The following is a 12,857-nucleotide window of genomic DNA, read 5'->3' on the forward strand; positions in this document are numbered from 1 at the left end:
ACCGCCCTCACAGGGTGTCTGTTGTGGGAGAGGAAGGTAAAGGAGATTGTGACCGCTCAGAGACTCAGAATCTAGGGTGGGATATAAATAAAATAAATAAATAAAAAATAGAAGTTGACTGCCTTGAAATTTGCTAACTGAAACAAATTTCGTAACTGAAGTAAGAACGTTTAGGGTAATTAAAAATGCACATCTCGGTTTTATGATCGTAAATTGTACTGGTTGATTTTATGGTGTAATCTGTTTTTAATTTTTTTATGTGGTTTAATTTGCTGTTGTTAGCTGCCCTGAGCCCACCAGGGGAGGGAGGGATATAAATTTGATCAAATAAATAAATACAAGAAGAGTCCTGCTAGGTCAGACCAGTGACGCATTCATCAGAAGATCACATCAACAGAAGGTGCGTTACGTTACTTCTGCCAACAACTGCAAGGGACAGAGAGGAACCAGGATGGTCTCCTCTCCCAATACCTGGCTTTACAGAGGGGCTGTTCCCTACTCTGGTTCTCCAGTAACCCATGTACAGAGTAAAAATGTCCATGAACACTGGCAGGAAACACCCAGCGACCAGACCTTACACGCAGATGCCCCTCACCTGCTGTGCACCACGATGGCGGCCTTCGGCATTCCAGTGGTGCCCGAGGTGTAGATGTAGAACAGTCGATCTGAGGGAGAGAGACAAGAATCAGGTAGGAGCGGGCAGCATGCTCAGCTTGGCAGAGTGCCTATCTCCCAGGTAGCTGCTGTAACGGTGCAGGCCAAGACAATCAGCGGAGACGCTGCTGAGCCAGCAGACTCCACCGGGGACAGGTCCCAGCCCACGTTGCGAGAGGCAGTTCTCTTTGAACTGATAGCAGGGCCACCTGAAGGGACCGAAAACTAAAGGATTAGGTGCCTGACTGAGACATCTGAAACGTGAATCTGGAAGAAAGGTCACGTGGAACCCACGCCCAGGACAGGCAACCCTGAAGGAAGAATTGCTGACATCCCTGCCGGAGCCTGCAGTTAAATCTGTGAATCACTGGAGAAAAGGTGTATGACGTCTTCAAGGCAACCTACCATCCAATCCCTTCGCTGAAACCTGAGCCGGAGGAGATTTCGATGCCAAAGCCAGTAGAGGATCCAGATGCTTTGTGTCCGAAGGAATGGATTCGGGACTTATGTCTCCGGACCAGAACTTGACCATATTTTTCCCCAGCATGCCGTTCACCTCAGAGACCGCTGCAACAACAATAACAAAAATCAGGGTCTGTTACAAGGAGCTCTGAACTACAGACACCCGGCGACCATGTGGTTTCCTAACAGGGTTACCAACCTACAGGGGAGACCTGGAGTTCTCCTGGAATGACAACTGATCGTCAGGTGACAGAGATCGGTTCCCCCAGGGAATATGGTGGCTTTCAGAGGGCAGACTCTATGACATCACATGCCTTCTAAGCTCCCTTCCCCTCCATATACTCAGGGCCAGCTCACCCACTAGGCAAAACAGGCAATTGCCTAGGGCACCAGGAAGGGGGGTGGCAAATCGGGCTCCCCCCCCCCCACAAAGACAATTGCCTGTTTGTCTCCTCCCCTACCAAAGCCGCCACCACCTGCCCCCTCCCTTCTCTTCCCTTCCCTAGCACAGCACAAGGAGTTGACACTAAATGCCAGTTAACCATGGCTGATTATGATGATGATATTGGATTTAGATCCTGCCCTCCACTCCGGATCTCAGAATGGCTCGCAATCTCCTTTATCTCCCTCCCCCACAACAGACACCCTGTGAGGTGGGTGCGGCTGAGAGGGCTCTCACAGCAGCTGCCCTTTCAAGGACAACCTCTGCCAGAGCTATGGCTGACCCAAGGCCATTCCAGCAGGAGCAAGTGGAGGAGTGGTTCTCCCAGAAGAGCCCACGCACTTAGCCACTGCCCCAAACTGGGCATTTCCAATGCCCTGGAAACATTTTCCTCATAATAGATGCTGCTGGAAACCAGTTTCAAGTCACAGCTGACACGTCAACCCATAGCTGACGGAAGGCTTTTCAAGGCAAGAGACTTCAGTTCTGGAAGTGAGGGGGAGAAGCCTCTAGTGCGCTCTTCAAACTTAGAAGAAGCCCAGGCACTTGCGAAGCAGGTAGGGCCAAGCCTCGTCACTGCACTCCTCTGATTATGCCGGTGGGGGGGGGGGCAGGTGACGGAGTGCAGCGCCATAGTTCGGCACTGCAGAGAGCAGGCAGCGGGGGCAGTGGGGGGGGGGCAGCGGGCAGGTAGCCTGCCTGGGGCATCACACACCCTAGCACTGGCACTGCCTATACTCTGCCCTCCCAAAGGTCCTTCCACCAAATTTCCAGGAATTTCCAAAGCCTATAGAGGGCCACCCTATTTCTAAACGTCACTCTGAAGAATGCCCAAAAAATGGCACAGAAGGAAGGGGGTGGGGGACAATGTTAGAATAGTCACCCGGCAGAGTAAACAAAGCTGCCGTAAAGACATTCAATTGACACCAAATGCCAGTTAACCGTGGCTCATTATACCAAACTGGGCATTTCCAATGCCCTGGAAACATTTTCCTCATGATAGATGCTTCTGGAAACCAGCTTCAAGTCACAGCTGACACGTCAACCCATAGCTGACGGAAGGCTTTTCAAGGCAAGAGACTTCAGAGGTGGTTCTCCCAGATAAGAGTCTGCACACTTAACCACTACACCAAACTGGCTCTCATGGCAGAGAGTACTACCTCATCACTGTGTTTCAAGACTGCTGTGTACAAGATATATTGGATTTATTCAAACTTGAACTGCGACGTGGTTTCCTCAGGAATTGCAGGACCGAGGATTCCTCTGAAACTGAAGGACTATTGGATATACTTTAGGACTGTGTCTTTAAATGATTTCATTTATGTCCTTCCATTGCACTTATTATGGGTGTTCTGTACATAGAATTCTAAAGTTGGAAGGGACCTCCAGGGTCATCTAGTCCAACCCCCTGCACAATGCAGGAAACTCACAAAGACCTCCTTCTAAATTCACAAGATCTTCATTGCTGTCAGATGGCCATCTAGCTTCTGTTTGTTTAAAAACCTCCAAGGAAGGAGAGCCCACCACCTCTTGAGGAAGCCTGTTCCATTGAGGAACCGCTCTAACGGTCAGGAAGTTCTTCCTAATGTTGAGCCGCAAACTCTTTTAATTTCAACTCATGAGGATATGTTAATTGAGAAAAAAATTATATGAGAGTGTCTATAATTATAAATATTTTCCATTCTTTGTAAAAAAAAGAATTCTTTCTGAGGCTGGTTGTCACGGAACCTTTGGGTTTTCTCCTGTCACCCACCTGGAGGTTGGCAGCCTCAGGTACACTCCTCCCATTGCTCCCTCATAACAATCCTGTCAGGCTGAGAAAGAAAGAGAGGGAACGAGTGGCCCAAGGGACAGCCAAGTGGGGAACTGAACTTAGGCTGGTTGTATCTCTTACCAGGAGACCGCACTGGCTGTGCGTGAATCTTCTGGTTCGAGATCACAGGCACAGTCAACAAAGGAACAGAAGCATCACATCTTCTCACCACACAAAGGTTGTGTGAGCACTTCCTTGAAACATGCTGTTCAGGATCACCCTCTTCAAGATGCGGCATATATGGCCAAGAACCCATTTAACCCTCGCAGATCCCCAAATTAGGGCAATATGGGTAGTCGCGTCAGTCTGCAGTGGTAAAAAAAGAACTAGACTCGTCTTCAAGGTGCTACCAGGCTCTTGCTCTTTTCTACAGACCCCCAGCAGGGTGCCCAAAGGAACAAGTGGCTTTCAAGGGATTGGATAAACATCTGGAGCAGAGGTCCATCAGTGGCTATGAGCCACAGCGTATTGCTGGAACTCTCTGAGGCAACAGTGTTCTTGGTGCTTTGTTGGGGGGGGGCAACAGTGGGAGGGCTTCTAGTGTCCTGGCCCCACTGGTGGACCTCCTGATGGCACCTGTTTTTTTTTGCCACTGTGTGACACAGAATGTTGAACTGGATGGGCCACTGGCCTGATCCAGCAGGGCTTCTCTTATGTTCTTAACAACTATGCTCCACAATGCAGAGTACTACCACTATACAATGTTAGAAGATGGGATCTGCAACACTATGGTAGTATTTGAATGTATTATCAATGTTATCTATCAGTTTTGTTGAAACTACTTGTAGTAAGGGGGATCTGTATGTGTATGAGTGAAAGGGGGACAACCGTAAAATGAACACAATGGCAAACCTGCTTAACGTAAAAGCCACACAGAATCATCAGATGTTTGAGCCACGAAATATGAATGTCAGATGTTTGAGAGCCACAAGACAGGAAGGAAGGAAGCCAATGGAGTGGTGGGGGCTTCAAGAGCCACACAAATTTGTGTGAAAGAGCTACATGTGGTGCCTGAGCCACAGTTTGGCCACCCCTGGTCTGGAGGAAAAGGATAATAATGGTACTAAGGGGGAAATGTTACTAAATTACGTTTAAGAGAAATCAAAATGTTAGAAGACTAGACTTTCAATATTGTGACAATAATTGAATGCACTGTTAGCATTTTATATGAGTTGCACTGAAGTTGTAATTGAAGAAGGGGGATACTCGTGTATTTATATTTTGTTACTTTCTATTTTTCCTCCCCCCCCTTTATTTCTTTATCTTTGAGTTTTATTCTTCTTAAATGAAATAAAAAAAATTCTGAAAACAAAGGACTACGCTCCAAAGACGTTCCTCCTCATCACCTCTCACCGCTGAGGCTCTGCCTGAAAGCAAACAGACGAATGTCCCACCTGCTGACAGTTCTCCACCGAAGATGAGGGCTTTTGCGCCTGAGGTTTTCACGCAGTACAGCAGCGAATCGAGGCGCAAGTTGAAGTTGATCAGGGCAGCCTCGATGCCCACTTTGGCCATCCCTAGCCAGAGGCCCACAAACTCCGGGCGGCTCTCCATAAAGATGGCAACGACGTCACCCGGGAGAAAGCCCTCCTGGGAGAAGAAGTTGGCCACGGCGTTGGAGAACTCATCCAGGCGCCGGAAGGTCCACTTGTCGTCGGTGGCCTCGTAGATCAGGGCCAGTTTCTCTGGGTTCCGGCGGACAATGTCCCGGAAGATCTTGGGCACGTTGCTGTCGGCTTTCCGATGCCGCTGCAATTCATACTTGACTTGAATAAGCACTGTCAGACCCCTGCAACAAAAACAGGAAGGCCTCAGTAAGATCGTAAGGCTCCCAACCGGAGAAGAAACGGCTGCAGAGTAACCCAATACCAGAGGGATTGTCTCGTCCAAATGCTCGCCCTTTGAGAGGCAGAAGCTTCAGACACATTACTTCAACACAAGACAGGAAGGAAGGAAGCCAATGGAGTGGTGGGGGCTTATAATAATAATACTTTTTATTTATATCCTGCCCTCCCCGCCGAGGCAGGCTCAGGGCGGCTCACAACACATAAATACAATGTACAATATATCGCGATTGCACTGCAATCAGGTTTTCGTAGTCAAACCTTGCAAGTTTATTTATTTAAAACATCGTTAAGTTTCCTTTCCACCCAATTTTGGGTCTTCAATGTAATGAACAATAAAGCAAGATTAAAAGCATATATAAAAACAATTAGAGCCTGCAAAAAAACCCACACATACAACCATGGAAAAGGGTCGGTGAGAATTAGTGATGGAATGCCTAATAAAATGAAAAGGTCTTTACCCAGCGGCAGAAGACAAGGATGCGGGGAAGCAGACAAATCTGACTCCAGTAAATCCGAAGCTGATATTTTTATTTATAGACGTGATGTTAATTTGAACGGAGAGCAAAGGCAGCATGGAATAGCTCGATCCTGTCACATCTCAGAAGCTAAGCAAGGTCAGAATGCATCAGGGGTGGTCAAACGGTGGTTCGGGAGCCACACGTGGCTCTTTCACACATATTTGGCTCTCAAAGACCCACTGCCTTGGAGAAAGCAAACTGTCTTTTAAAATCACTTCTCCAAACCAAGCCAGTTGAGCCTCGCCTCCGTGACTCTGGAGTTCTAAACCAGGGGAGTCAAACATGCGGCCTGGGGGCCGAATCAGGCCCCCGAGCAACTGGCTGACATCTGCTTCCTTCTCCCTCTCTCTTGCTTCCTTCTGCATCACAGCTTGCTTTGCCAGGCTTGCTCAATTACACAGAAGCTGCAGAGTAAAGACTCTGTTTTCTCCATTGGCTGAGGCTCCTCCCTTGGGGAGGGAGAGCTTGCTTTGCCAGGCTCTCTCAATTGCACAGCAGAGCTACTGAGCCAAGCCTCTCTTCCTTCTATTGGCTGAGGCTCCTCCCCGTCCTGGCCCCATGGGGAAGGAAGGAAGGAAAGAGCCAGAGCTTCCTTTGCCCAGTTCCCTGGATCTCAGGGGGGAAACACAAAGAAAGCACCTTTAAGACCAACAAATGCCAATGTTTTAAGCATATTTCATTTTAAGGTTTAAAAAAAATATTTAATTGTGTTTGTCTGTGTCCTTTATAAAGTTTACATCTCTGTTACCAAATCTTAAATAGGTATATACACGGCCCGACCCAATATGGCTTGGCCCGACAAGGTCTCATTTATGTCAGATCCAGCCCTCATAACAAATGAGTTTGACACCCCTGTTCCAAACAGAACCAAGGAAGGAGGAGAAACAGAACCATTCGCATTGCAACCCACATCCCACAACCAGTCAACTCCTTGGCTCATTCCCCTCTATCCACGGCTTTTGTTTGTGCAACAAGAGAGAACGAGGCCTGCCAACTCCCCCTTTCCCCTGCAGAGAGACATACTATTTCCAAGAGAGAGGAAAGGAAGGGAGCCAAAGAACAATTCCTTGCAGTTGTTTGGATCCAGTGCTTTTGGGACAGCAGCAAATGACGACACAGCGCAGGGAGAATGAAATTGCAGAGATCCTCAGAAAGGCTACAGTCAAGAACCAACTTTCTCATCGTGCCTAGACCCAGATCCAGCAGAATGCCCTTTCCTTCAAGCTTTCAATTTGTCCTCAAGAGGACATAGATGCTAGCCCCTCCAGGTGGGACCTGTGGATGCCCTGGAATTACAGCTCATCTCCAGATGACAGAGATCAGTTCTCCTGGAAAAAATGGATGCTATGGAGGGTGGACTCTACGACACTGAAGCTCCCTGAGGTCCCTGTTCTCCTCAGTCTCCAACCCTTAATCTCCAGAAGTTTCCCAACCTGGATCTGCCAACCCTAGACCCCTTCCCCCATCCTTGCCGGTGCTACAAGACGACCATCAAGAGGGTGGGAAAAGAAGCAGCCAAACACCATCCACACAGAGGAAGAAGCCCTGCCAGTTTGGTGTAGTGGTTGCGTGTGTGGACTCTTATCTGGGAGAACTGGGTTTGATTCTCCATTCCTCCACTTGCATCTGCTGGAATGGCCTTGGGTCAGCCGTAGCTCTCACAGGAGTTGTCCTTGAAAGGGCAGCTGCTGCAAGAGCTCTCTCAGCCTCACCCACCTCACAGGGTGTCTGTTGTGTGTGTGTGGGGGGGGGGAGGAGAAGAAGAAGAAGATGATATTGGATTTATATCCCGCCTTCCACTCCGAAGAGTCTCAGAGCGGCTCACAATCTCCTTTACCTTCCTCCCCCACAACAGACACCCTGTGAGGTGGGTGGGGCTGGAGAGGGCTCTCCCAGCAGCTGCCCTTTCAAGGACAACCTCTGCCAGAGCTATGGCTGACCCAAGGCCATTCCAGCAGGTGCAAGTGGAGGAGTGGGGAATCAAACCCGGTTCTCCCAGATAAGAGTCCGCACACTCAACCACTACACCAAACTGGCTCTAGCGACCACTCTGTGATTCAGAGTATAGGGCAGGATATAAATCCAATATCATCTTCTTCTTCTGCCCACTGACAATGCCTGGCTGCCAAACCCTTGCCGGGGGGGTTTGGTTTCCTGCAACAATAGCTGTGACAAGAAGGCCTTGAAGGCTGGGAAGAGGATACTGGAATATGTGCCAGCCGGCTTCGGGCATGTTGGTAGTATGTTGTATTTTTGATGGAGGTTGCAAAATCCCTTCAGGGCCAAATATGGTGAGGTTAAAAAAAAAAACCCTTTTAACTAAAAATAATAAAATAGGAAGCCCAAGTTCTGCGCCCAGAGTAAGTAACACTAAAATTGCATGGACAACTTGCTTTTTTGGTTGGGGGGGGGGGGGCAGAGGGGCGAATGAACCTGCTCTCTTTGCATACTGCTGACAGTTTTGTAACCTGGAAGGGTTTTTTCTAGTAAGAAGCAACCCGCTGGCCAAACCGGCTCACCCAGGGCTTCAATCAGGCCCGGCCTCATTTGGAGTACTGTGTACAATTCTGGTCACCGCACCTCAAGAAAGATATTATAGCATTGGAAGAAGTGCAGAAAAGTGCAACTAGAATGATTAAAGGTTTAGAACACGTTCCCTATGAAGGAAGGTTGAAACGCTCGGGGCTCTTTAGCTTGGAGAAACGTCGACTGTGGGGTGACATGATAGAGGTTTACAAGATTATGCATGGGATGGAGAAGGTAGAGAAAGAAGTACTTTTCTCCCTTTCTCACAATACAAGAACTCGTGGCAATTCAATGAAATTGCTGAGCAGTCGGGTTAGAACGGATAAAAGGAAGTACTTCTTCACCCAAAGAGTAATTAACATGTGGAATTCACTGCCACAGAAGGTGGTGGCAGCTACAAGCACAGACAGCTTCAAGAGGAAAATGGATAAGTATATGGAGCAGAGGTCCATCAGTGGCTAGTAGCCACAGCTTTTTGTTGGAACTCTCTGTCTGGGGCAGTGATGCTCTGTATTCTTGTGCTGGTGGGGCACAGTGGAAGGGCTTCTAGCCCTACTGGTGGACCTCTTGATGGCACTTGGGTTTTTTTTTTTTTTTGGCCACTGTGTGACCCAGAGTGTTGGACTGGATAGGCCATTGGCCTGATCCAACATGGCTTCTCTTATGTTCTTATGATGACTGCAATGACATTCCCAGCCCCTTCTGCCTTCTCTTTGCAGGAGCTAAAGCTGAAAGCAAAGCTGCAAAGAAACTGTGGAATAGATTTTCCACTCAGGCTTATGGGCAGAGCAAATGTGAACGGAAAATCCACTCCACGTTTTCCTTCCAACTTTGTCTATGTGTTTCAATGGAGAGGTACTTCCCAGCATTCCTATGGCCAGCTGAAGCTTTCTGGAGTTGTGTCCTTGCAAACCAAGCATTGATGCCTTGAACCAGCTATGTCTCTTCTCAGTGGAGTAAAAACTATTGCCTAGTGAGTACTCTAACTTGGGAACCCACAGCCAAAGAGGGATATGACACTGGAGAGCTATTGCTAACCTGAGTAGACCTGGGGGAGGGGGTGGGGAGGAAGAAGCTTGCAATGCCTTGTCATTTCATGTTTTCCCAGGCTGAGAGCAGTTTTTTTAGTTTCTGCTGCGATCTTTGTGCTTTTTCTTGATGTTTTATTTTTAAAATTGCATTGCAAAATCCCACTATCCCCCTTTCTGTTTTAAACAAAAATATTGCAAGAACTTTAAGCAGGCTAGTATTTTAAGTTAAAAACTGATGTAATTAATTGTTGGCCTGTGTCCTCTATAACAGTGGTCCCCAACCTTTTCGGCACCAGGTACTGGTTTTGTGGAAGACAATTTTTCCATGGATCGGGGGTAGGGGGTCGCACAATGGTTTCAGGATGACACAATTGTGCACTTTATTTCTATTAGTTTGGTGTAGTGGCTAAGTGTGCACTCTTATCTGGGAGAACCGGGCTTGATTCCCCACTCCTCCACTTGCAGCTGCTGGAATGGCTGTGGGTCAGCCATAGCTCTCACAGAGCTGTCCTTGAAAGGGCAGCTTCTGTGAGAGCTCTCTCAGCCCCACCTACCTCACAGGGTATCTGTTGTGGGGGAGGATTGTGAGCCGCTCTGAGATTCGATTCGGAGTGGAGGGCAGGATATAAATCCAATGTCATCGTCATCTTCCATTGTAATATATAATGAAATAATTATACAACTCACGGCTAACAGGCCACAGACTGGTACCAGTCCATGGACCAGGGGCTGGGGACCTCTGCTCTAGATATCTCTGCTATCTGGCATTACATTTTAGGACACACAAGGCTCGGCCCCATAAAGTCCCATTTATGTCAGATCCGGCCCTCCTGACAAATTAGTTTGACACCCCTGGTCTAGAACCTCCCCCCACTTTTTTCTTTTTTGGCTTCCAGTGAAAGCTGAGAGGCTTAGGAATTCAGATTCTTCCCCGCATCCCCCTGTAATCTCAGGACTCACTCATGTGACCAACTGGGCTCCTGGTGATCACTTGAAACAGCTATCCATTTCAGCTTCCTGGCCCACAGCTCGCTGGCCGCCTGCAGCTGTCAGGCACAGACTTAAGCTTTGCATTCCACTGCAGATCTCCACGGGTGTAAGCGGTGGGTGGGGGTGGAATAAGGATATTGCAGATACTTGCGGGCTTTGTCCTAAAGAGTCTCATTCCTCCCCCGCTTTCAGTCAGGTCCACTTCGCAAGCCCCCCCCTCCATCTGTGGCCAGGACCTTTCTCTTTAAAGAATGAGGCCAACGGAATGCCCAAGAAAGTGATGCACATAGGGTGGCCGGTCCCCAGATGGGGGCATGGGATCCCCTGGTTTGGAGGCCCTTCCCGCACTTCATGGTCATCAGAAAGTGTGGGGGGGGACATGTCTGCTGGCCACTCCATTATTTCCTATGTAGACCGATTCCCTTACGGTACAATGGAGAATTGATCAATGGGTATCTGGGACTCTGCGGGGGGGGGGCTGGTTTTTGAGGTAGAGGCACCACATTTTCAGCATAGCATCTGATGCTTCTCCTCAAAACACCCTCCAAGTTTCAAAAAGATTGTACCATGGGGTCCAATTCTACAAGCCCCAAAAGAAGGTGCCCCTACCCTTCATTATTTCCAACGGAAGGAAGGCATTTAAGAGGTGTGCTGTCCCTTCAAAGGTGATGGCCAGAGCTCCCTTTGGAGTTCAATTATGCTGGCCACAACCTTGCTCCTGGCTCCACCTCCAAAGCCTCCAGATATTTCTTGAATTGGACCTGGCAACCCTAGATGCACACACCGCTCTTCACTGCTCTTCTCACCATAGCTCAGCCAGTAGAGTGCATGCTTTACATGCAGAGGGCCTTAAGTTCAAATCTAAGTTTGCCAGCCCAGCAAGGACTCATTTGCATATTAGGCCACACCCCCTGCTGCCAAGCCAGCCGGAACAGCGTTCCTGTGCATTCCTGCTCGGAAAAAAAATATTTTAAATAAGAAGTGTGTCATTTCTTCCAGTATCTTTGAGTGATATCGAGGCTGGGTGTCACGGAGCCTTCGGGTTGCATATTTACCATCTGGAGGCTGGCAACCCTAAATAAGTATGGAGGTCTGAGCTGGGTGGGAACCATGGACACCTTCGGGGTTTAAGAGGCTATCAGCAGGGCTGCCAACAGACTGCAGAAAAATGTCCTCCTGTCCCTGCAGAATGTGATGTGATCGACTTCCACGCCATGAAAAGCTTTTGCTACCCATTTTCGCATGTTTTAAAAAGATGCTGTCAAGCTGCGAGCAGCTCTCTACAGCCCCAAGTAGACAAACAAAAACCAGCTGCAGAGCACAGTGAAACCGAAAAAGTGGCACGATGCTATCTATAAAGGAAGGAATTCAATTATGCGCACAAAATGTAACATCGGTAATTTAATATTTAAACAAATCAAAACCAAAAAACAATTCTGAGTAGAAAATATGATAATGCACTCTGTCGAAGATAATAAAATGGAACCCCAAACGCCTTTTGGCACTAAAGTTTCAAAGTTCTATCCCATGGGATTTTCAATGTGAGAGCCGTTCAGAGGTCTCCATTGCATCTGGAGCTGGGGAAGGGAGGGGAGCAGGGAAAACTAACCCTGCTTCTGCTTTGTGACCCTAGACTTCCGTGGTGGTCTCCCACCCTAATACTGACCAGGACCTGCGCGGCTTAGCTACCAAGGTCTGATGAGATCAGGCTAGTCTGGTTAGGGGAGGGATGGTGGCTCAGTGGTAGAGCATGTGCTTGATAAGCAGAAGATCCCAGGTTCAATCCCTGGCATCTCCACTAAAAAAGGATCCAGGCAAATAGGCGTGAAAAACCTCAGCCTGAGACCCTGGAGAGCCGCTTGCCAGTCTGAGCAGACAATACTGACTTTGATGGACCGAGGGTCTGATTCAGTAGAAGGCAGCTTCATATGTTATTAGGCGTGCTCAGGGCTTGTTTGGTAGAAAAAGTCCAGCAGGAATTCATTTGCATTATTAGGCGGCACCCCCTGACATCAACATTGTTTCACATAGGGTTTTTCTGTAGAAAAAGTCTGGCAGTAACTTATTTGCCTATTACGCCACACCCCCTGATGCCAAGCCAGCCAGAACTGGGTTCCTGCTTAAAAAAAAAAACAACCCTGGGCATGTTACCTATTAAGCAAGACATCATTAAAGGGCAGCTCATTTTTCTCCAGGCCTGTTGGCAACCCAAGCTATCCCATGCCTGACTGCTGACATGTGGATCTGTTGAAGATACTTGATTTTGTAACCCTTTCTTCCCAACTTCCCTCAAATAAAAGCAAGCCGTTTCACAACCCAACTCTTCCAAAGCGTAAATACGCACTGGTCCTTTACACGTGAGCAAAGTCAGATGAAGACGGAACAGCCCTGGTCTTGGCGGCCAACCCCATTTCCTAAAACGCAGCAAGAGAACTATTTTTTTTGGCACAAACAGCATTTTGTGGGAAGAGGTATGTGTAATCCCCACATGATTGCATTTGCAGAGCATCGGCCTGACTGCGTGCCGCGCACATTGCAATGCATGTGAAAGGTGAAAAAGAAAGGAAACGGGGG

At 48.2% G+C, this 12,857-nt stretch overlaps 1 protein-coding gene across 1 annotated transcript in view; it reads right to left on the reverse strand.

Moving 5' to 3' along the window:
- The window catches only part of SLC27A1 (solute carrier family 27 member 1), a 77,428-nt gene that overhangs the window by 36,437 nt on the left and 28,134 nt on the right, over positions 1–12,857 (reverse strand). Inside the window, exons 3-5 of the mRNA XM_060252637.1 lie at positions 4,766–5,160; positions 1,060–1,221; positions 596–665 (exon numbers count right to left, since the gene is read on the reverse strand). Coding sequence (XP_060108620.1) covers positions 596–665; positions 1,060–1,221; positions 4,766–5,160 — 627 coding nt within the window. The remainder of the gene's footprint in view (positions 1–595; positions 666–1,059; positions 1,222–4,765; positions 5,161–12,857) is intronic.

This window comes from Heteronotia binoei, chromosome 13 (assembly GCF_032191835.1).
Source record: "Heteronotia binoei isolate CCM8104 ecotype False Entrance Well chromosome 13, APGP_CSIRO_Hbin_v1, whole genome shotgun sequence".
NCBI lineage: Eukaryota > Metazoa > Chordata > Lepidosauria > Squamata > Gekkonidae > Heteronotia > Heteronotia binoei.